Below are 23,432 nucleotides of genomic sequence, written 5' to 3'. Positions count from 1 at the left end.
GCCATTGGTACAAACTATTACAAAACCAAACATAACAAAATGCCACTGAGTTCAAGCTATTACAAAACATCATTTCTTAGAACCATTAAAAACAGTACAAAACATCATCTTAGAACCATTACAAACAGGACCAAAACACAACATAATAAAGTGCAACATCATTTCTTCTTAGAGCCAACTTTCTTGTTCTTTGTCTTGTTCTTGGATGGAGACTTGTTGATAGGACTTGGATTCACTATCTGTGATGCTTGAGTTGCTAAGTCAGCTTCAACTGATGCCACCATTGCTTCAATTGTTGCATCAATTTCCCCCTCAAAGTAATCCTCTACTGTCTCTGTGTCACCCACATTGCTTGATGAAGCAGCTTTCCTTGGTGCCTTTCTCTGTGACACAACAATAAGAGAAGCAATCTAAATCAATAAGAAGCAAACAAACAAAACCAATGGATAGCAAACAAAATTACACACCTTTCTCTTTAAAGCTGCAGGATTCTGAACTTCAGCTTTACATTTCCTGGAGTTATGTCCAATGCTGTCACATCTGGTGCACCTATAATTAACACCTGGCCTTCTCATTCTAGATCCATTTTCATCATGCTCTCTAATCCTAAGTTTTCTGGGTCTACCTGGACCTTTCTTGTATGAAGGTGGAAGCATATCCTCATTATCAACAGTAGGCCACATATCCATGCCATTAGTGGGACTCACACTATATGAGTAACATTTAGTGTATGTTTCCCTACTATAGCAATCATCCACAAATGATTCTGGATCCAACTTTTGATAACTCATGGCAGCTATGGCATGCCTACATGGAATGCCCACAAGTTCCCAAAAATAACATGTGCATGTTTTCTTACCTAAATCCACAATGAATTGGTGCCCATCAAATGTGTGGTTAACCTGCCATATCAAGTCTTGGCACCCTTGAAGGAACACGCAACTTTATTTTTTTGGGAGACCTTAAAGTTGATGCATCCTTGTTAGCTCTTAACTTGTACCTAAGCTTCTTACCTGCCACTTCAACCCTATTACCATCATTTGGTCTTTCAACCTCCACAGTCACAAATCCTTCATTGTCATCATTTACTCTTTCTTCCTCGCTGTCCCCAAACCTTACCCCTGGAGAGTCATCATCTTCACTCACTTCACCAACATCAACTATATTTGGTTTCTCAGCCCACTTTGTGTTGTCTCCAACAAAATGTTCTAGCCAAATATGCCCCTCAACATTGTGCTGGATACAATGCTTTGTAATTTCTGTAACATGAAGATCATCAGTCAAGTGAAAAAAGTTTTCATCAATACCTTCTATTTTCCTCCACATTCTGATTCGACCTCCATCAAAGCCAAGTTGGAGAACCACATTCATTGCTTCGTAGAATGACCAGGTATCTGGATCTTGCCCATGAAGAGTCGATACATCTCCTCCTCTGTAGAAGACGAAGTTATCACGCACGAACTCACCACCATGGTGAAAGATTATTTTGCACAGCGTCATTCTTGCAATAGAAAAACCTACCGTTAATAACCATGAAAAATAGAATCGGGAACAATAGATGAACTGAAATAATCATACCTTACAGCTGTTGATACTTTCCCTTTGAAGATGGGTTGAAAATGGACGTTGAAGAGAGAAGATGGAGAACATGCAAATGGAACTTTTCTGTTTTAGGGTTGCAAGGGGGAGAACGAAAGGTTTATAGCTTCATTTGATTTTTTAATTTTAAGTTTAAGTGTTTCAATAATTAAAATATGTTATATGTTTATTCTGAATTAGAAATAAAAATAAAAAATGACACCTGTACCTCAAATAATAAGATATGCCAACGTGGCAAGTCCATGTCAGCTTTTTATGGGATCTCATCCACTGAGGGTTTAAAATGAGGGAATCTGAATTTGGCAAGGATGGAATCTGTGTTTTTTTTTTTACAGGGTCCTTTTTGAGATTCACCCCAAATGGCATGGGGCAAAATAGGGTTTAACCCTTTTTTTTATATATAAGCAAAATTTACCAACCTCAATTTTATTTGAGTAAAGACTCATTTTAGTGCCTCACAAATATTACACGAGTCAAATTAGTCCTTCACAATAAAATACACCCAATTTAATCCCTTATAAAATTTAAACGGATCATATTAGTCCTTCTGTTAATATTTTTTTAAACTTATTTTTTCCAAATTTTAAACCGTGACTGAACTACCACGTTGGATTTTATTTATTTTTCATTTTTACACTGGATTTTGGCTAGAGCTAAGGGTAAAGGATGGAGAGCTAGATTGTTTCAACTAGCTTTGACTGAAACAGTACATGAGGTGTGGCTTTATAGGAATTCTATTGTCTTTTGTAAAGAGGATACTAGTAAAAATATCATAGACAGAATCATAGATAGAATAGTTTACAGGGGTGGAAAAATAGGAAAATTGGATTGCAATTAGCCAATCTAATGATGTAGGTTGTATTGGGTTTGGGCTGAATCCTTTGGATTGCCATGTGTGTATAGTGGTTTTTTGAATTAATATATATTCTTTGGTTCAAAAAAAAAAAAAAAAACCAAAATTGTTTCTTATAAGGAGTTGAACTCAGACCCATGTGGTTAATCTTAAACAATTCTAAATTTAAAATAAAAAATACAAAATTTGTATCAATATGGTCTCGAACCTAAGTCTCTTCAGATTAAATAACAATCAATTTAATACAATAGAAATTGATTTGTCTATTTGTAAATGATAGTCACTTTACTAACAATAAAAATTGATTTGTCTAGTTGTTATTGATAGTCACTTTACTAACCGTAGAAATTGATTTGTCTAGTTGTAAATGATAATCACTTTATTAACAATAGAAATTGATTTATCTAGTTGTAAATGATAGTCACTTTACTAACAATAGAAATTGATTTGTCTAGTTGTAAATGATAGTCACTTTATTAAAAATAAAAATTGATTTGTCTTGTTGTAAATAATAGTCACTTTACTAACAATATAAATTGATTTTTCTAGGCGTAAATGATAATCACTTTATTAACGATAGAAATTGATTTGTTTAGTTGCAAAGTGAAAATCATTTAACTTGAAGGGACTTGGATTTGAGACCTCATAGGTAAAATTTTATGTATAAAATTTGTTAATATTAGTAGAAATCATGGAAATTACTTGTTTAAAAATTACTTTATAAGAAACAATTTTGGCTTGTTTGATGTTATTCATTGATAATTGTTTAAAAATGAAATTAAAAATTAAAATTAATTTAGTATTTAAAAAAAAAAAAAATCAACGTGTCAGTCTAGTCACGGCTTAAAAGTATGAAAAAAATCAGTTTAGAAGTAGGAAAAAACGAATTTGAGAAAAATATTAGCAGAATGACTAATATGATCTGGTTAAATTTTGTAAGGGATTAAGTTTGGTCAATTTTTTTGTGAAGAACTAATTTGACTCGTGTAATATTTGTGAGGGACCAAAATGGGTCTTCACTCATTTTATTTAATGTTATTTCAAAACAATTTATTAATTCTCTTATAAATTATTAATCCGATGTAAATTTTACGTCAGTTATTGTACTAAATGATATATATTTTGGGGACAACTTCTCTACCCATCATAAAAAGTTGGGTAGTGTACATTCCACCAATCACATTGCATTATTTATGTTTATCTTATTTAATTATTTATTAAATAGTATATTTTTGGGTTGTTTCCAAAACATTTTACATAAAATGTAACTTTACCCAACTTTTTGAGTTGGGTAGATAAAAATTCACCATATATTTTTTTCTCTTTTCACATCCTTTTTTGTCTCCTGTACTAAATGGTATTTTAGTAAAAATATTTATAGCTTTAATTTAACAAACATTACTCATTGCTGTTTTTCTCATAAATTTATATAATTTTTTTTTAGTTTTTCTTTTTTAATCAACACTCAAAATGGAATAAATTAACACTATATGTTATTCTAAATATATAAAAGTTATGTTAAAATTTTAATAATTAATCGAACATTGTATTTATCATGTTAAATATTACTTAAACAATATTTAAGTTTTTAAGAGAGAAAAATTAATTAGATATTATAGAAATTAAGTGATTACAAGAATTATAGAAAATAATATTTTTGTTTATTCTCAGTTTTACTCAAAACCGATATTTTAATAATTTATATATAAATAGATTAAAATCTAAATCAAACAAATCACTTGACCATAAATATTTTATATTTTAGTAATTTTAACTAATTTTTTATTATGTGTAAAATGGTATAATTGAGTTATAATTAAGGTGAGTAACAGTAAGAGCTCGCTCGTTTTTTAAAATAATTTAAAAAGTAATTTTTTTTTTTTGTAAACATAAAATTATTTTAATTTTTTTTATATTTACTAATTTAAATTGTTAATAATCTTGGCATAATTGAAATTACATAAATTTTTAAAAAGAAATATCAATTAATTTTTATAAAAAATTATTCAAAATTTTGATATTTTAATATTCTTTGAATTTGTAAAAAAATGAAATATTGAAAATAATATTTTATAAAAAGCTATTTAAATCAATTTTGCATTTGAACATTTATTTTCATAAATTCGTATAACTATTTTATTAAAGGGAAAAGCTAACATGTGCCCCAAGGGCACAAGATAAAGAGATATTTATAGAAATATTTTCTTGGAACGCGTGTATTCAATGTATCAAAACTTTAAATATGACTTTATTGCATTTAATTATATTTAACTTTTTCTAATTATAGTATCCTTAACATATGTATAATTTAACTTTTTCTAATTATAGTGTCTTTAACATATGTCCTTAGGGCACATGTTAGCATGACCCTTTATTAAAAATTGTAATACTGTAAAAACTTATTTAAAAAAGCTAAAATAAATTGCATTGAAGATACATTTATCATATTCTTTTTTTACGGGAGTTTAGTTATGGATCTGAATTCTCTCCATTATATTTCTTTTATTTGATTTTTCTCCATTTTCAGTCTCACCACTAAATATAAGTTGATAGATCTTTAGGGACAAAGATTATAGTAACTTTTTATTTTAAAAAAATGTGAACAATTAAGTAGAACAATTTTTGTGGGTTCAACATTATTTATCCAGCAAAATTATAAAAAATTATAATTCCCGTTTTGAAAAGTGACATGTTTTGTCACGATATTTTCAAATGTCTTGTGGTGTGTTATCTTTTGACACACATCAAAGAGAGGACTAAAGACCAAAGAACAACAAATAGCATAAACAATTTAAGAGACAAAACAAATCACTTTTGAAAGGAGATTACAGCAACAAAAAAAGTAAGGCACCAAAAACATATTTCATACAAGGTTAGGATGGCGAACTTAAAAAGATAGGAAAGTTATCATAAAGTTCAAAATAACCATTGATTCAACGAACAAGTCAACAAACCATTGATTCAAAGAACAAACGCAAGGTTTGAAGTGTTTCTTTCTTACCATTGTACTAAATTAATTACATTTATTTGCTATTAAATCAATGATTATTTGTTAACTTTCCCATGCCCATGATGGTGCTATCTTTTTATTTGTTAACCACTACCTAATCAAAATCTCCCATGTTAAAACAACTTGTAAAACAATAGAAACAGGTAGAAATAAAATAAATGTTTCAAGTATATGGAGTTAAACTAACCGCTTCAATTATATTATTCTACTGTTGCTACAAAACAAAAAAGGGAAAGGGTTCCCAAATATTTGTCAAGTAACTGTTCAATGGCTTTTAACATAATTTTGATATTCAAAATTTTTATCCTACAAGAGAACTATCCAAAAGCTGAGATATAACATGATGCACCATTCGACTAATACCACCAAATACAAGAAGTGGCCAAATACAAGGAACTTTACATGTCTTAACATTGACCAAAGGAACATGGAATAATAATTTTTTAGAAATTGATATAAAAAAAAATGCCCCTGAAAGTTAGAGTTCAATAGATTTAAATTTTACCTCGCTGTACAAATCTGACCATCAACAGACATTGTCCTTTGGTGACTGTTCGGCCGAAGACACTCGACTGGTGGTACACTGGAGATCTTCATCTTGTTCCTTTTTCGTAAGCCCTGAAGGACTTTTAGTTTCAGAATATTTATGCTCACCGTCAGACACAATTGATTCATGGTTTACAGAGTTTCCCAACTTTTCTTCAGATTGGCCTTCTGTATCCAAAGGCTCCCTGGGAGGAGCAGATAGAGAACGTTCTCTACTAACTGTGGCATTGCCATTGCCAGAATTGGTAGGTGCCAACCACGCGAATTTAAGGTTATGATCTTTCCAGCATTTACCTTTTATAAAGGCCTGCTCAGCTGCTCCACGAGTAGTAAAATTTAGATGTGCCTCTTGCTCGCTACTGTCATTGACTTCCACATCTTCTAGCTCTACAGTGGAAAGTTCACCATATGGTAAGAAGTGTTCCTTCAACGCAGCAACCTAAAAGACAACAATTTTGTAAGCAAAAGATTAAAATTGACAGTGTCACATTTGGTAATGGTAAAATGACCGTATTATTTAAATACCCACACTAAAATCAATCAACGGTAAAAAATCACACAAGTGTTCATATCAATAGATAAGCACAAATTAGCTCTTCCAAACGCCTCCCTGATAAATTTTCTCATATAATATTGCACTTGGACTTTTAGGTTTAACACGAGAAGACCAATTAGCGAAATAGGTTCGTGGATTGCAATCATAACTTAGGACAGGCTAGCTTGGTAGCCCTTAGATTTTTCATAAAAGGCCAGGCTAACTGATGATCAACTTCATAACAACCACATACAGCTTAGGAGTGTCATGGTATAAAACTGAAGAAAGTGGCGGACCAGTCCTGAGTCCCAAAATAGATAACCAAGGACAAATTAGAAAAGGACCGACAAGAAACGTGGGATGGCAGCTGCAGCAAGTAACAGTGAGCTTATGGTCATTTCTGGTAAACTATTGGGTCAGATGGTGCTACACATGACAGTGCAGATGTTGGCTCTGGGGAGCTTGAGAGTATGAGAAGTGCTGCGCGTAACACAAAGACCATGGTGGTTGATTCTGTTTAGGTCCAAACAACTATTCTACCCAAATCCTTCCCCTGGATTAAAAATTCCCAATTTCCTGCAAGAGTATTATGCCAAATCCTTTTATTTTAACTAAATGATGACCAAAAAAGGGTTGAGGTCAAACCTTTAACTAACATTTTCAGATCTCTTACCCCATACAATGCATATTGTATATTAGATAGGGACTTAACTCGGGTGACTACCGGAATTTTAAATATGATATCTTATGTGAGCAGGAATACAGCAGAGAAAAGAAAATACACATAATTTGTACACATTTAAGAAATCTGAAACAAGGTAAAATAAATAGAAACAATCAAAAAGGCCAATAATTTTTTTGCTATAATGAGTCCCAATTGTTTCTTCTTTCTTTGAATCTACACAAAAACAATAAATAGCTATTTCATTTTCATAAATATTTCAAAATGGGTCAGACTAGGGAAAGACAACCGAGAATGCAGAATTGCAGATTACTGTACTTCAGTCTTCAAATTTTAAAAGTTAAAATCTTATAATCCAATATATACAGACATATATTTTAATTCAACGTCTACTATTCTCACATGTCAGTTCATGTCCAACTCTAACAGGGAAATCTTTAGTCAAATGATTGTAGCAAAACAAACAACGGGACCCATTGCAAAACTCTACAATATGTACAGACACATGAGGCAAAGAGAGAAGACTTACATTTGCTAGACCAACTGGCAAAGGTGGGATGATTCTAAATGCAGTGGGACGGTTATCCAATTTGTATCTATTAACAGGCACTGATGGTTGAATTGACTGCCTCAAGCCTGTAGGTTCTTGTAGTCTCATTGGTGTATTTGCTTTAGGACTTTGCGAAGCAGTCTTGACCAACTGTTTATTCTTATCCACTGTTGTCTCTGCATGTGGAGATGACATACCAATATCAGCATCAGACGATTGAGGAGAAGCCAGTTTGACTACATCAGACGCCATGCTTGTTTTAAGTCTCTTGGCAGATTGCTCGGTAACAACTTCACCCTTGGGTCCTGTAGCCTGTGAAAAATTAGAGTTTATATGATGAGAAGGAATGACATTAATACATGAAACAAGTTGATAACAGAATGCAGTGGTGAGCGATGATTGTGCCAGGCTTATATTTTCTTTTTAATATAGTTATGTAGAGGATAAGCTCTGAACACCATTTTATTACTGGGACTTAGAAAGGCAGCATATGCACTAATTGATACATATGGTCCTGTTACTTGACACTATACTAATCACATTACTTAGTAAAAGAAAAATGCACTGAATATCCAAAATATCACGAGTCTCTAAACCAATGTATCAACAGCTACAATTTAACGAAAAAAAAAGCTATTAGGTCTTACTTGTTTCGCAAATTTGTTCAACCGGCGCTTGAACTCGTTACGCTTTTGGTCCAGAATTTCCTGCTTCTTGCGCATTTGTTCCCTTAGATGCTCTAAGCTTTCAAGCTTCCTCTGCGAAGGAGGCGCAACCTTGGGTGCATCTGCAATGACTGGCTTTGATAAATCCAACGGTGATGATCCATCAAACATAGTCCTTGAAGCATCAGTTCTCCTATCAGTGGCCACTGGATGAGATGGAAAGAAAGTTGGTGGTTGCCCGCGGGGAGTTACAGTTGCACCATTCCCACTTGCAGTAGAATTATCATTACGAACACAGTCTCGATTGGCCCACCACATCTTGATGAAACGATTGCCCATTACAGCATCAGGTGCCTTCAGAGCAGCTTCAGCCTCTTCCCTCTTGGAGAATTGGACAAAAGCTCGTTCACTGTTTATTGGAATATGAATGTCGGTAACTTCCCCAAACTTCTGAAAATGAGCAAGAAGAGATTCCCTCCTGTTAATCTTATGAGGTATCCCATTTACAAATAGAGTACGCAATGCCTTCTGTGATGGTCTACGTATGCTACGCATATCAGCCTGTGCCTTCAAAGATGCTTCCAAGGCTCTTGGGATGGCATCATCTGCTATGATTTGGTTACCTTGACTGGAGGCGCTGTGAGAACCTATTAATTCATCAGTATCTTCCTTTGATTGATTATCAGGAAAATGGAAAGAGCTCATTGTAGGGTTAGATTTTTCTTTCGTGCCAACTCTACTTTTTGAACTACCAATTCTGCCCCAGACAGATGCACTGGCACCCTGAAAACTGACTGAGGTTCTGGTAGCTTCGACTGGACAAACACTATTTGGAGCATCACAAGACATAGGCTCGGCATCATCAACAATCTTTGATGACTGCATATTTAGGAGTGCATTTGAAGATTCCAGACCCCTATCATTCCACAGTGGTTGATCTGGATCATAAAGATCAGCTCCACTTGTGCAACCTGGACCAGGATATTCACCATCCATCGGCAAACCAACATCATTGACAGCGGACTTGGAAATAATTCCAGGTTTACATTTGCTGTTCATTGAAGCGGTTGAAGCATTTACTGAATGTAGTGATCCAGCTCCAGCAGGTGCTCCAATTAGGTGTGCACTTGAAAGCGAAACAGGAAGGTTGAACTGTGAAAGACTCTGAATTATGAACAACAAATTAATTAGCTAGTCTGACAGACAATGTATGACTTTGATACAGTGAAAAATTATGGGAAAGTGCAAATATTAGTCAATTCAAATTAAGATCATGCAAAAAATAAATATTGAACATTTGAAACTTAATGAAAAGCAAGTTGTTACACGAAAAATCAAATTGCACAGGTAAAGAATAGACAACAACAAAACCTTTTCCCCACTAGGTCGAATCAGATTCCAACAACTTATAAAGTCCTATCACATGATTAACTTCTAATGATGGACCATTCAAATTTAAAACCATTTTAAAGATTTGACTTAAAGTTCTTGATCTCTCTCTAACTCTCGAGGTTTGGCTATCCTTCACCCAATCCACCCTCATTACTAGGGCTTCTACAAGTCTTCTCCATGCATGACCAAACCACATTAGCTTAAACTCTATCACCTTTTCTTCAATAATTGCTACCACAACTTTCTTTCCAAAACTTCTAGTCTTAATTCTATCCTGTCTTATGTGTCCACTAATCAATAACATTGTCATCTTAACAACATTGGATTTAATTCCTCATTTGTTCATTAACATTCAGCATTTAGACTATTCTATTACAAAAAAAATACAAACATACAAAGTTCAACAGGGAGTGAAGAAAAAAGAATATCAATTTTTCTGAGACCAATGCCAACAAACAGACTGCAGGAGAGAACATTATTATAAACTTTAAAGAATATCATTAAAATGAAAAATCTTTTCAACATACAATTAAAAGGGTCATCAATGAGGATAGTTATTACCAGTGTGCCCAAAGTAGGCAGTATGAACAGCTAATCCTAGGAGATACTCTAAGATTAGAAACTAACTCTAAGGGATACACTACGATTCTTTCCTAACCATTAGGAAAGAAGGTAAAAAAAAAAAGAGCCTCACTCACTCAAGACAGCAGCAAAAATTATCGATGCTGACAATTTGAAAAGTCTTTAGCATGTAATTTGCGCATACCTATAACTGTGACCTATTTTATCAATTAACGTTTTTCTTTCAATATTATTTTTATACTTTAAAAATATGGATATTTGCTAGTATCTCATGTAAAAAGGTACCTGAACATCTTCAATGACAATTCGATTAACACCATGTTCCATAGGGCACATGTCCCCCCTCAGGCAAAATCCACGTTCCTCAAAATCTCTGCATCGTTGACGAGGAATATTCGCATTTAAAGATGAATTAATAGGTGGTCTGAGCGCTCCTTGTAAACCCATTGGATGAAGCATGTCTAAGCCACCGTTGGGTACGGCTGGAATTAAACCAAATGTATTCCAAGATGCATTTTGTGCATTTGATATATTTGGTAACCCACGTCCAGTATAAAGGGCTGGAGGAAAGGATCCCTGCTGAACCATTTGAGAAGCAACATCAATTGAGCTGAACCTAGATTCACGATGATTCCAAAAACCAGATTCCCTGCCTCTTCCCCTACCAGCGCCAGGATCTCCAGCAAATGATTGGTTTGGTCGTAACCTTTGATTCATATCAAAAGGTGTTCGAGGAATTGAAGTCATCCCAGGGCGCCTTCTTTCGAACTTGGAATAAAAATCTTTATCTGTGGTGGCATCGCTGTAAGATTTCAGTGTTTCAAAGGCCATAGATTCATTATCTCTAAATGGATGACGGTTCCCAAAATTTTTGTTACGCTTTCTGAATGGTCTGTTAATTGCAGGATCGAAAACATCTCTCTCCAATGACTGAGAATGACCTTCCTTCCTCCGATGCTTATGATTCCTATCATCGTCATCGTCATCGCTCACTTCCTTCTCTTCGGGATCACTGGCGCAATCCGATGGCGCGACAGACTCTGGTTTTGGAGATGAAGCTTTAAGCTCCATTTATTTCCGTATAACAAAATCTGTATGGTATCTTCTTTGAAATCCCAACTAGGAATGATAAGCCAGCTTATGTTGCTTAGAATAATTCCAGAAATACAGATGGACCTACATCAATAAAAAAAATCAGGAGATCAAACATAAGATAATTTGATGTTAAACTATAAACTTTTAACAATCTTTCCAGTGGTAAATGGACAACGGCATTGATTACTTATTTGTGCATTAATTTAAGTATGTTATTAAATTGGCCAGTTTCCTAGTTATGCATCCTTACACTCAACCGGAATAAACATTTGACACAGTCAATAAGCAAATCCCGATCTAGTAAATGCAGAAAATTTGTTATGAAGAATATTTTGACTTTCCAAAACACATAAACAAACATCAAAAGACAGAAAGCCTTAAATGGGAATCACAACCTGCCGTCCAACTATTGTTAATTTGTTAGTGAGAAATGCTAACTGTACTTGCTAATCAATAAAATAAGAATTTTGTATGTCACTATAATCCGTGCCTGATCATTCAATAAACCCTCAATTACTTTTAAAACATAACATTCTAACACCAAACCGTCCATTGCTCATAAAAATAAAAATAAAGTAACAAGAAAATCATCAAAAGGGTTTTAGGAAACATCCAAGGCTCATCAATGACGCCACGACAAATACATTTAATAGCAGCCAGAAATTGAACACATAAAGAAACATTCAGATGATTTCAAAATCGAATAACACCGCATATATTGGATCAACCATTAAAGAAACCTAAACAACAGATCTCCAGCCACTCAAAATCATCATCATCTAAAACATCGCTACTCTAAGCTAAACACATTCCACACTAAACTTCTCACAGCTCAAAAATCACCAATCAAAATCATAAACAGACTAATTTCATCATTATCATTTACCAAAAACGGTTTTAAGAAAAAACACTAATCATTAAAACTAAATAACTAATTACAAAAATCTCTCTAACTGTCACTACGGTTTAACCTAATTAAAATTTCTATTGAAAATACATATTAATTTTTCACATCTTTCACAAATCATCAAATAACAACAACAACAACAACAACCACTACACTGTCAATGATGAAGAAAATAAAAATCATCGAAATCGGAAATTGATTTCAGAATACATAAATTAACTACACAATAAACTGAAAGGAATCGTGAATATAGATAGTTATTGTTTCAATTGATTTCAATTACGATTACGCAATTTGAACAATTATGATATTAAACCATCGGCGCAATTTGAGAGAACGAGAGAAAACCTTAGGAAGAAAGAGTCGAGTCGCGCGGCGGCGATGAGAGTTGACGATGACGGCGATTGATCGGAAAGTGGCTGCCGTGAGAGTACGAAGAAGGAACGAATTTGGGGGTTGGGTTGGAAGAAAGGAAACAAAACAGCTACACACAATACGAACACACCTTTAATCAAATCAATCAATAAAATTTTTATTTTATTATTATTTTTTTCCTAAAGTTTGAATATTTTTCATACTAATTCTATGATTTCGTATTTATGTAGCATATAAATTTTTCTAACATTGAATAAGTTTAAACATATTAAAATTATTGAGACAAAGCTCTATTGTGAGCATTTGATCGAATATTTAAATTTATTTATTTGTTTAATAAATTGAAAATTGTTTTTAACAGATTTTTACATAAATAATTTATGATATCATTAGGGTTTTTTCTTAGGCTATGTTTGGATACAATAACAACAACGGAGCAGAATGGAGCGGAGCGTAATGAAATAGAGCAGAACGGAGTGGAATGAAATAAATACGTCATTTTATTGTTTGGATACATCTTGATGGAATAGAGTAATTTTTTCATTCCGTCCAAATCAGAGGGTATAAAAAATGGTGGAAAGTGATGTAATAGGATGAAATGCATTATATCTGATACCACTTCATTCCATCTGTTTTTGATTGATCCAAACGATGGAACATAAATTTATTTCATTCCATCCGGCTTCATTCCATCAATCCAAACATACCCTTAGTGAACCCTTAGTGAACGATAAGATAGATTCTGAATTAGTTGTAATTGAATATCAAATTAAATTTTGAAAAGGAATGCCTATGATATATTTATGAATTATTTTAACTTATTATTATAAAACCTTTATTATAATCTATGACTTATATAAAATTCATTTAATTTAAATTCATGTTTTGTTAAAAAATAGTTCATACATTATAATTTATATGATAAATATTAGCATAATTTCTAATATAAGAAAGTAATAGTAATGTATTATCCTAAAAGATATATTCACATTATAGAGTTCAGGGTGGTAAAGCGGGTAGCTTGTTCCGTTTAGACTCGCTAATGAGTTGGCGAGTTCAGTCCATCAATTTTTTTATAATTTAATTTATTACATATTTACAAAAAAATTATCATTATTAAAAAAGTCGACACTTTTTTTTAACAACGCATAACAAAACATCAAATTAATTTATATTCTTAACAACAACAAAACAACATAAAGAATGATCAATATTAATGGGCGTTAGCTTATGATATAAAAAATATAGTTTTGTAACAAATAAATTCTATTTACAATGACTATGTTAATATTTTGAAACAGATTATTTTGGTCAAAAAAAATATCAATCATTGATAAATAGGCAACAACCTGTTGTCAGTAAAAAGATCAATAATCAATCTACGAAGAAAAATTAGGCATACCAAGGTTAATACTAAACTAGTATATAAATATTGACATATAAAAATGCAGAAATTTCAAAGGCATAGTCATATTATGAACAAGAAAATAATCAAGATTTTTTATGAAGTTTGTCTTGGGATCATATGAACAATACTAGAACTTCAATAAAACTAAAACATGCTTGTAAATGTGTCATTTCAACAAAGTTCTTTAAGGTGTTTAATTGGGTATGTAGTATCAAAAACAGAAAGATTAAGTTGAAGATTATCTTAAACGTGTGTCTTTAGAGAAAAAAAACAAAATAGAAGTGTTGACTTGGATGATCGAATAAAATGATGGTGGAGTGGATGGATAAGCACGACTGCAGATGAAACCAATGAAAAAAAACTAGTTTTTAAAGGATGGGATAAGATTATATTTATATAAGAAGAAAGAACCTAAGATAGTCAACTTATAGCAAGTGCATATGACTAAGTGTACCGATCTAACAAAATATGGGTTCTCAGAGACATTTTTCCATTACAGAGTGGTCCACCTAAAAATCCTCCCGTACGCATCATGTTAATAGAGTTTCTTTCAAAGGACCTACATTTTGTTCAGATTTATTTAAGACCTGGGTGTCCAATTCCAGCTATATCGATCGAGTGAACGACACATTCAACAAATGAGGCAAAAACTTGAGCAGATCAATTTATAGAGAGATGATAGAGCCCACCAAATTGATGGAGCTTGAAAGAGAATCAAATAAGGAAGCGTTGAAAGCGGAACCAATTATAAATTTATGCGGTACTAGATCTTTTGATGCATTTTAGATTGTAATTAATACACTTTTTATATGTGTATTAAATTTGATATGATTTAGTACATATTAATTTTATGGTTTGATTTACATTGCATTTACTTATTTACAAACTTTCTACTTTTTATCGGTAAGTTTATATATATATATATATATATATATATATATATATATATATATATATATATATATATATATATATATATATATATATATATATATATATATATATATATATATATATATATATATATATATATATATATATGAGGGATACTCTTACTCCAAGAGTAAGTTATCAAGACTTATTCCTTATCATGACCATTGATTCTTTTCAATCTAATGGTTAAAATTAATAAATAATTAAATGTAGAGAGAGAAAAATAATACTCATTAACTTTAACCATTATATTGAGAAGAATCAATCGTAATGAGGAGGAGTAAGTATTGATAGCTTACTCTTAGAATAAGAATATCCCTCCTCTAGGCTTCAATATAATCTTCAAAAAGATTTAAGCCATATCTTGAATCAAGAAGAACTAATGTGGCACCAAAGATCCCGTTCTAAATGGCTTAAGGATGGAGATAGAAACACTAAATTCTATCATATGTAGACAATCTCCAGACGGAAACATAACAAAATCGTTATGTTGAAGAATGAAAGTGGTGAGTGGATTTCAGATCAGGAAAAGTTACAGAAGCATTGCACTGAGTTTTATAGGAAGCTGTTTGCTAGCCCGAATCAATGGTGCAACTGGTATCAAACTCCGATCAGCTATCCTGAGCTGCATGAGGAGGATTTGAAACAGTTGAATAAGAATGTGGAGATGGAAGAGATCAAGCAAGCTGTGTTCTCGATGAAACCGTGGAAGGCGCCTGGTTCGGATGGATTTCCTACTGGTTTTTATCAGAAATCATGGGATGCTGTTGGAATGGATGTTTGCAACTTTGTTATGGAGACTTGGAAGGAGCCTAGCATGTTGGCTGATATTAATAAAACGGACATTTGTTTGATTCCGAAAGTGGACCAGCCTCAGAAAATTGAACAATTCCGTCCTATTTCGCTTTGTAATACTCTCTACAAGATTGTTACCAAAGTTTTAGTGAGCAGATTGAAGCCCTATATGTCGAGTTTGGTCTCTCCTTATCAAACTGGCTTTGTGCCGGGTAGATCCATTCATGAGAATATTATTATAGCAAATGAAGTGATTCACAGTATGAGTAAAAAGAAAGGCAAGAAGGGTTTCTTTGCTCTGAAAATTGACTTGGCCAAAGCCTATGACAAGCTTCATTGGGAATTCATATGGAGAACATTAGAAGAGATAAAGCTTCCTCATAATATTAATAATCTAATTATGCATGGTGTTTCAAGCGTGGAAACGAATGTGAATTGGAATGGTAGTAGGAATGAGTATTTTCAGCCTCGTCGGGGGATTCGGCAAGGAGATCCCATATCTCCATATTTATTTGTGCTTTGCATGGATAAATTATCTCACTTGATTGAAAATGAGGTGATCAAGAAGAAGTGGAAACCATTTCGTGTCGGAGTCCATGGTGTTGGTATTACGCATCTTATGTTTGCCGATGATCTCCTTCTTTTTGGGGAGGCTACAGAGATCCAAATGGAGATTGTCCAGAAGATTTTATATGATTTCTGTCTGCTGTCGGGCCAGGAGATAAGTAAGGAGAAATCGAGTATTATGTTCTCTTGTAATGTGTCTCGTGGGATGCGTAACAAGCTTTGTCATGCTTCTGGGTTCAAGGAGACATACAGCTTTGGAAAATATTTAGGAGTTCCTTTAAAGGCTAAAGCTCTGAAGAAAGAAGACTTTAACTATGTTATAGAACAGATATCAAAAAATCTTGCTAACTGGAAAACTAGATTACTTTCTTTTGCAGGTAGAGTCACTCTTGCAAATAGTGTGGTGGAAGCAATCCCAATTTATCCCATGATGACTAACAGTCTTCCTAAGAGATGTGTCAAAGAAATCCAAAAATTACAACGTGGATTTATTTGGGGTGATACCGATCTAAAGAAAAAACATCATGATGTTGGCTGGGACACGATAACTTCAAGCAAAAAAGATGGAGGACTTGGGCTACGTGATCTTGGAACTATGAATCAAGTTTGTATGATGAAGCTTGGTGGCAAAATTCTAAATGGCGATAAGGATTTGTGGTGTCAAGTTCTTCGTGGTAAATACAAGGTAGGGGATGTGACTAAAGATCTTAAAGCTGGTAGTTTGGATTCTAATCTTTGGAGAGTCATTGTGAAGAATGCTTCTACTTTAATGGAGTTAGGAAAATGGAACATTGGTAATGGAGATAGTATCCATGCGTGGCAAGATAGTTGGATTGAGAGAGGTTGTTGCATGATTGATAAGAATATTTGTATTCCTGCTTATTTAACTGATGCTAAGGTGTGTGATCTTGTGGGAGTAGATGGAGATTGGGATTGGCAACTTTTAAGCTGGCTGCCCCATACTTTAAGGCTGCATATTGCAGCACTTCACCCGCCACTAGCTGACTCGCAGGAGGATACGTTTGAAGTCTCCCCTAAGGATGATGAAGGTATGACTATAAGCAACATGTATAAGCTCTTGATGGAGGCTAATGATCCGGTTATTAGCAAGAAGTGGAAGAGAATCTGGGAGCTACAAGTTCCGGAAAGAATTTGTTTCTTTATGTGGCTGCTACACCACGATAGGCTTCTGACAGGTCTAAGAATGGGAAAATTTGGGCTGGGGCATGCAGATTGTGGTGTGTGTGGTAATTATATGGAGAGCACCATGCATGTGTTTAGAGACTGCATTCATGTTAGGAGCATTTGGGATAGAACTATTCCTAGGGACATTGCACATCGGTTCTATATAGTAGAGTTACAGGAATGGCTACAGATGAATATGGATAGCAAGTTTGTTACTAGTATCCATGGTGTTGGAAATTGGCCAGAATTTTGGTCTACAGCTTGCCATGCTATTTGGGAATGGCGAAATAAATCGAAGCATGATGAACACTTTCGTAGACCTGTGGACATGGTTAGTGTAATTGCTACGCATATCCTTCATTACAAGGCCGCTGCTTGTAATAATCGCGTCATGGAACGAGATAGAAAGGAGGTGCAAATTAAATGGTGCAGGCCAGAGACTGGTTTTATTAAAGTTAATGTTGATGGAGCTCATACTATTAATGTTGGATCTGGTTGTGGAGGTCTTCTTAGAGATGAGGAGGGAAGATGGTGTGGGGGTTTTGCTAAAGGAGTGAGCAGAAGTAATTCCTTGTGTGCTGAGTTGTGGGGTATTTATGAGGGGCTGAAGTTGGTGGTGGAGAAAGGTTTCAAGTATGTTGTTCTTGAGTCGGATTCGAAAGAGGCGGTGGATATTTGTAACAAGCGGAAGGGTAACAACAGGAGCAATAGTAATTTGGTGTGTAAAATCCATTTTTGGATGAATGCTTTAGAAAAGGTGGAAATTCGACATATTTATCGTGAGTGCAATGGTTGTGCGAATCGCCTTGCAATGTTCGATAAAGAGTTGAGTCTTGGTTATGTGTCCTTTCCTATAATTCCTAGTTGGCTTGTTGAATTCTTTGTTAATGATTCTAAGGGTGTCTTGTACCCTAGAATAGTGTGTGTTTAGTTGTTTTGTTCTTGGGCTTAGGCCCTCTCTTCGACAAAAAAAAAAAAATATATCCCTCCTCTTGAACCAAGTTATGTTCGGAAATATATCTCCAAACACACCCATAAAAAGACTCCAGAAGCGTTTCTCCGAATTTTCTTTTGAAAAAAATTATATTCAGTGCATCTGGTGATTTCTAAAACTAAGTTATGTTCCGAGATATATCTCCAAACACACCTATAAAAAGACTCCGGAAGCGTTTCTCCGAATTTTATTTAAAAAAAAATTATATTCAGTGCATCTGAAAATGTATCTCCAAATACATAAGACATTTTAAATATCTTCAAATAGGTAAGACATTTTAAATATTTTGTACTAGAGTGACAAGACGTAGGAGAATGTATAAATGTGCAATGAGAAATTGCCAAAATATATCACATTTTTTAAATTAGAATGTATAAATGTGCGATGAGAAATTGCCAAAATATATCACATTTTTTAAATTTATATAAATATATTTAATTGTTACCAAAATAAATAAATAAATAAACATTCTAGATTAGCAGAACATGTGAGGACTACGTCATTTATATGTAGAAATGTTTATAAAATATTGACAATACTACTAAAAATTCATTATTTGTTAATGAAAATCAATATCCATAGATTAAATGAATTAATTAATTAAGTTTATTTAATTTACCTTGATCGGATTTTTAACTGTAATTTTATAAAAACAACATGATTTCTCGTCTATATAAAATCAAGTAATCAACTACGTCAAAACAACTTATAATTTGAAGTAGCATTTAGTTTTGTGCCAGAAATTTGAAAAATTCAGAGCAACTTACCAAATCTCCTTTTATTTATTGAAAATATACTGCACAAGATTAAGATAGTAATTAAACCCACAAGAAAGCATAAAACAGTTTCAACTATCCAAGAAATAAGAACAAATGGAAAGAAAGAAAAAAGTGAAAATATTCAATTGGCACAATCCAACCACGCAGTCATCCTTCCTCATAAACCTTCAACACAAAACAAATGATACTTCTATACAAAAGTTCAATTGATTACCGCCATTTTACCGACCAAACCAACCTCTTTGTTGCTGCATATCACCACCGCCTTCATTCATAAGCTTATCCAGCACTGTATTTAAGTCAACTGATTGACCATTCTCTGTCAGCTTCCGAACCGTTGCCCTCACATGGTCTCTAGGGAATCCCATAGTAGCAACTTTTTCTACTACATCGTCAACAGACACCCTGCTACCAGTTCCAGCAGAACCTGAGCCGCCACTTACTGATGATGCAGTAGGTACTGCTTGTGGGAGAGGGCGGGCAGTTGGGAGCTGTGGGTAACCACTTCCACCACTGGACGCCACAGAGGCGTTAGGTAGTTGAGGTTGTTTACCACCATACTGAGGTGGCCCGCCATATCGATATGGCTCAGCAGGCCCAGGCAATGTACCATATCCAGAAGAATAACTTGAACCAGATCTACTTGATGGTGATTCATATCCTTGGGGCGGTGTCCCGTAGAATTGCTGGGCAGGTGGAGGAGGTCCACTGGGTGGCTGAGATGGTGGTTGGCGGACATTGGGAGGATAACTCTGAGAAGGAACATAAGATGGTTCTTCTAAATGGTGGTGACCCATGGAAGACTGCAGTTGAGGTGGATTTCCGGATGAAAGTGGTGGCTGCTGTTGAGGTAGATGATGTGCTGGCTGAGCGTACTGAGGATGAGGGGTCTGCTGATATTGTTGATGTGGAGGTGCCCCTGGTTGAGGATGTGGCTGCTGAGTTAAAGGCAGCTGGTACTGCTGATTTGGGATTTCCTGAGAATGAACAGGTGGTGGTGGCAAGTATGGATCTCTCTGAGGAACAGTTGGGTTTGGGATTTGTGAGTATTGATTGGGAAGTTGAACCGGAGGTGGCAAACCCTGTTGAGAAGGAGGTTGAGGAGGTGCATTAGGGGGAGAAACCACAGGAGTTGACTGTGGAAGGTTAAAAGATGAAGGAAGATATTGTTGAGATTGCTGAGGAGCAGATGAAGCTTGCTGCACAGGATTTGATACTGCACTAGTTTGAGGTTCTGATTGTTTCTCTGTCTTGGAAACTTGGAGTTTTGCCAGTTGCAGCTGAGCTTGAACGATATCTTGTTTGTCTTTGATATCTTGCACCCCTGTTTGCACCTGTATATTTTGTATGTCCAACAAAAGTGTAAAAGATGGACCAATATGAGAATAAATTATGAAAAAACATGAGCTTTTAAGCTTATAGATAGATTAAGTATGAGTTGCGATTATATGCCAATAGCAGGCAACATGCACAAACATAACTATATTAAAAGCAGTGTTATACTGTTATTGTTTCTCACAAGTAGCATCTACATAAGGTTCCCTACAAACCAATTATTCAAATAAGCAGTTTGTTCCTTTCAGACTGATGATTAAATAATTCAGCCGTAACTGCTTTTTCTTAGGGTTTGTAAATCAAAGGTTGTGTTGTCCATGACTCAATGTAAAAACAAACGCAACTCTGAATTAACAAATTCAGTTCAACACATCTTAAAAATTTGATACGACGTTACAGAAATTTTAAAATAATACTCAATCATGTACGCCAAATACAAAATTATACATACAATCCTCAAATGTCCGGGGCCCCTCCACCATTTTCCCAGCCACTAAGAAAAAATGAGACCATAGGGCTATAGACTATAGTGCAGCCAAGTTGAAGCTGAAGGAACTTATGGCAATTTTGTAGAGAGAACCCAAATTAGGGACATAGTAAAATACTAACGCATTCCTAAGATCAATTTCCGTGACAACCTAATAATTCAAAAGTATTTCATTTTAACAATGTTTATAAAATACCTCAGAAAGAATATTCTCCAACAGCCTCAATTTCCCATCAGTGATTCCATGATTATTTCCAACAGATACCTTCAAATCATCCATAGAACTCTCAAGATGGTGAGTTCTGGTTTCTAGTTGTGTTAACCTCGCACTAACACCTTCCAGAACATGATGCAAATTGTCCATGTGTTTCTTCATTGTTCGATCAATCTCTAACAAAATTGAGGCATCAACAGCACTTCGGTCTTTTTCTACAGTCACCTTTGCAGGTTCAAAAGAATCCAGAGAACTGTACTTCTGCACAAAATAAGGATGAATACTTAATATTTATGAAGAAAATAACACTACACTAAGATGATACGATATATTATTATTTATGACCTACTATATATTGCACAACACTACATATGATCACCAGATTATTCAAATACATGAAACCCCAATGCAATGCCAAAATAACACATAACTCAAACTGCACAATTGAGAGAACAAGGAAAATTCAAGAAGTAAACAATAAACAAATAAATAAAACAACAGATCAGCAGCTAACTCTGAAACTGGCAAGTCACCACTCTTGCAATTGAATCTTAAAATCACTAACATAATAAATAATCATACAACATTCCAATAACCACTTAAATTAATCCTCTTTAGATACATTTAATGGCTTCCTAAATTTAAGAAGGAAAAAGGAAAAAATAAGCCCTCCCCTCTAAAACCCTCTATCCAAACCAAACACACCCTAAAAAAGAACATGCACCACCAATTTTACATTGACATATGAGTACTTATCGTCCCACTCTTAAAGAATAATCTAAACTTTTCAAACAAAAAAAAGCTATTTTTCTTAAAATTACTACAATTAATCATACAAAAAAATAGTGAATAACAATCCAATTCAATTCAATTCAACTACAAAAGAGGATAAAATACCAGGAAGCAATTAGGGCAAAAAAAGAAGAAAAAGTAAGAATATATACTTTGGAGTTGGAATCGGAGTTCCAAGTTTTCGCAAACGAAGAACCGAAATTGGGGGAAGAATCAGGGAGTGAACGAATCGGTTGAAAATCGTAGCTAGGAACGATATCGGCACTTTTGATTCCGTTATTGTGAGTGGATGATGAATCAATTTCTTCGTGTTGTTGTTGATCATCATCATCTTCATCAAGTACTTGTTGTTGTTGGTGGTGACGAGGATGCTTGATTAGGTCGATGAAATCGTTGGTGGAAGGAGCGGGAGATCCGTGAGAGAGATTCAGATCCATTATCTGCTTGTCCATAAACGACGACGTATTCATTGATCGGCGAACTCTATCTTCTTCTTCGTTGCTGATTTTTCTGTTGTTCTGTGAATTAAAATATATATAATAAAATGAAAAACCTCTTCTGATAATAAACCTACTTTTAGTTCCTTCGAAAACCTTCTATAATCCTAAATAATAGAACGATAAATCATTTTTATCTTTTTAATTTGCTTTATTTGAAGAAAAATATAATGTAATTTACTAGTTCATTTATACCGACTTACTAGTTCATTTATAAACCTTCTCTAATCCTAAATAATAAAATATATACAGTTTTTTTAAAATACATCTTTGGCTGTACTGTATTGTATGGCGTTTAAGGATGTTGATAGATAATTGCTCAAATTAGTGAATGTGACACAATCTCTAAAAAGAAAGCATTAACATTTTTTATTTTAGTTTAAAAAAATAAAGAGATTGTGTAGTAAATAATTATCTTGATAGATAATTGCTCAAATTAAAACTCTAAGGAAGAAATAATAAAACACTTCAGAATTTTCATAACATTAATGAGGAAGATGCATACAAAAATATAGTTAGGGTTTCTTTCCTAATACTTAAATGGGCCATGGGCCAGCAAAGGTAAATAGGCTTGAAATATAAAACAAAATACTAAAGACACCTCTTTTAATGATAATAGTCTTTAAGAAAAATTGATTTTTTCTTTTGGGCCTTT

General features: G+C 33.9%; 3 protein-coding genes across 3 annotated transcripts; all 3 read right to left on the bottom strand.

Annotated features, from left to right (window-relative positions):
- Positions 1–158: 158 nt before the first annotated feature.
- LOC131650442 (uncharacterized) lies at positions 159–881 on the bottom strand. The gene is made up of 2 exons (XM_058920151.1): positions 468–881; positions 159–383 (listed from the first exon to the last, which is right to left on the bottom strand). Exons 1-2 carry the CDS (start codon positions 789–791, stop codon positions 159–161), a joined length of 549 nt encoding a protein of 182 aa, XP_058776134.1. The 5' UTR covers positions 792–881.
- A 4,405-nt stretch (positions 882–5,286) lies between these two features.
- LOC131652711 (zinc finger CCCH domain-containing protein 41-like) lies at positions 5,287–12,927 on the bottom strand. Its single transcript, XM_058922655.1, has 5 exons — positions 12,765–12,927; positions 10,700–11,590; positions 8,423–9,604; positions 7,755–8,087; positions 5,287–6,447 (listed from the first exon to the last, which is right to left on the bottom strand). The coding sequence occupies exons 2-5, from the start codon at positions 11,483–11,485 to the stop codon at positions 5,989–5,991; spliced, it is 2,760 nt and encodes a 919-aa protein (XP_058778638.1). The 5' UTR covers positions 11,486–11,590; positions 12,765–12,927; the 3' UTR covers positions 5,287–5,988.
- A 6,509-nt stretch (positions 12,928–19,436) lies between these two features.
- Positions 19,437–22,885, bottom strand: LOC131652710 (transcriptional regulator DEF1-like). The gene is made up of 3 exons (XM_058922654.1): positions 22,433–22,885; positions 21,471–21,749; positions 19,437–20,786 (listed from the first exon to the last, which is right to left on the bottom strand). Exons 1-3 carry the CDS (start codon positions 22,748–22,750, stop codon positions 19,674–19,676), a joined length of 1,710 nt encoding a protein of 569 aa, XP_058778637.1. The 5' UTR covers positions 22,751–22,885; the 3' UTR covers positions 19,437–19,673.
- Positions 22,886–23,432: the final 547 nt, after the last annotated feature.

The sequence above is a fragment of the Vicia villosa genome, linkage group LG2 (assembly GCF_029867415.1).
Source record: "Vicia villosa cultivar HV-30 ecotype Madison, WI linkage group LG2, Vvil1.0, whole genome shotgun sequence".
In the NCBI taxonomy this organism is placed as follows: Eukaryota; Viridiplantae; Streptophyta; class Magnoliopsida; order Fabales; family Fabaceae; genus Vicia; species Vicia villosa.
This window is presented reverse-complemented; position numbering and strand designations above follow the sequence as displayed.

Excerpts from the sequence above, each read along its gene's own strand:
- LOC131650442 (XM_058920151.1), bottom strand. The coding sequence starts at position 791 with ATGAGTTATCAAAAGTTGGATCCAGAATCATTTGTGGATGATTGCTAT. Across the intron at positions 384-467 it reads CTGCAGCTTTAAAGAGAAAG|AGAAAGGCACCAAGGAAAGC; the intron begins GTGTGTAATTTT and ends GTTGTGTCACAG.
- LOC131652711 (XM_058922655.1), bottom strand. The coding sequence starts at position 11,485 with ATGGAGCTTAAAGCTTCATCTCCAAAACCAGAGTCTGTCGCGCCATCG. Across the intron at positions 8,088-8,422 it reads TGAACAAATTTGCGAAACAA|GCTACAGGACCCAAGGGTGA; the intron begins GTAAGACCTAAT and ends AATTTTTCACAG. Across the intron at positions 6,448-7,754 it reads TGCCAGTTGGTCTAGCAAAT|GTTGCTGCGTTGAAGGAACA; the intron begins GTAAGTCTTCTC and ends GTTGTCTTTTAG.
- LOC131652710 (XM_058922654.1), bottom strand. The coding sequence starts at position 22,750 with ATGAATACGTCGTCGTTTATGGACAAGCAGATAATGGATCTGAATCTC. Across the intron at positions 21,750-22,432 it reads ACTCCGATTCCAACTCCAAA|AAGTACAGTTCTCTGGATTC; the intron begins GTATATATTCTT and ends TATTTTGTGCAG. Across the intron at positions 20,787-21,470 it reads TGGAGAATATTCTTTCTGAG|GTGCAAACAGGGGTGCAAGA; the intron begins GTATTTTATAAA and ends CAAAATATACAG.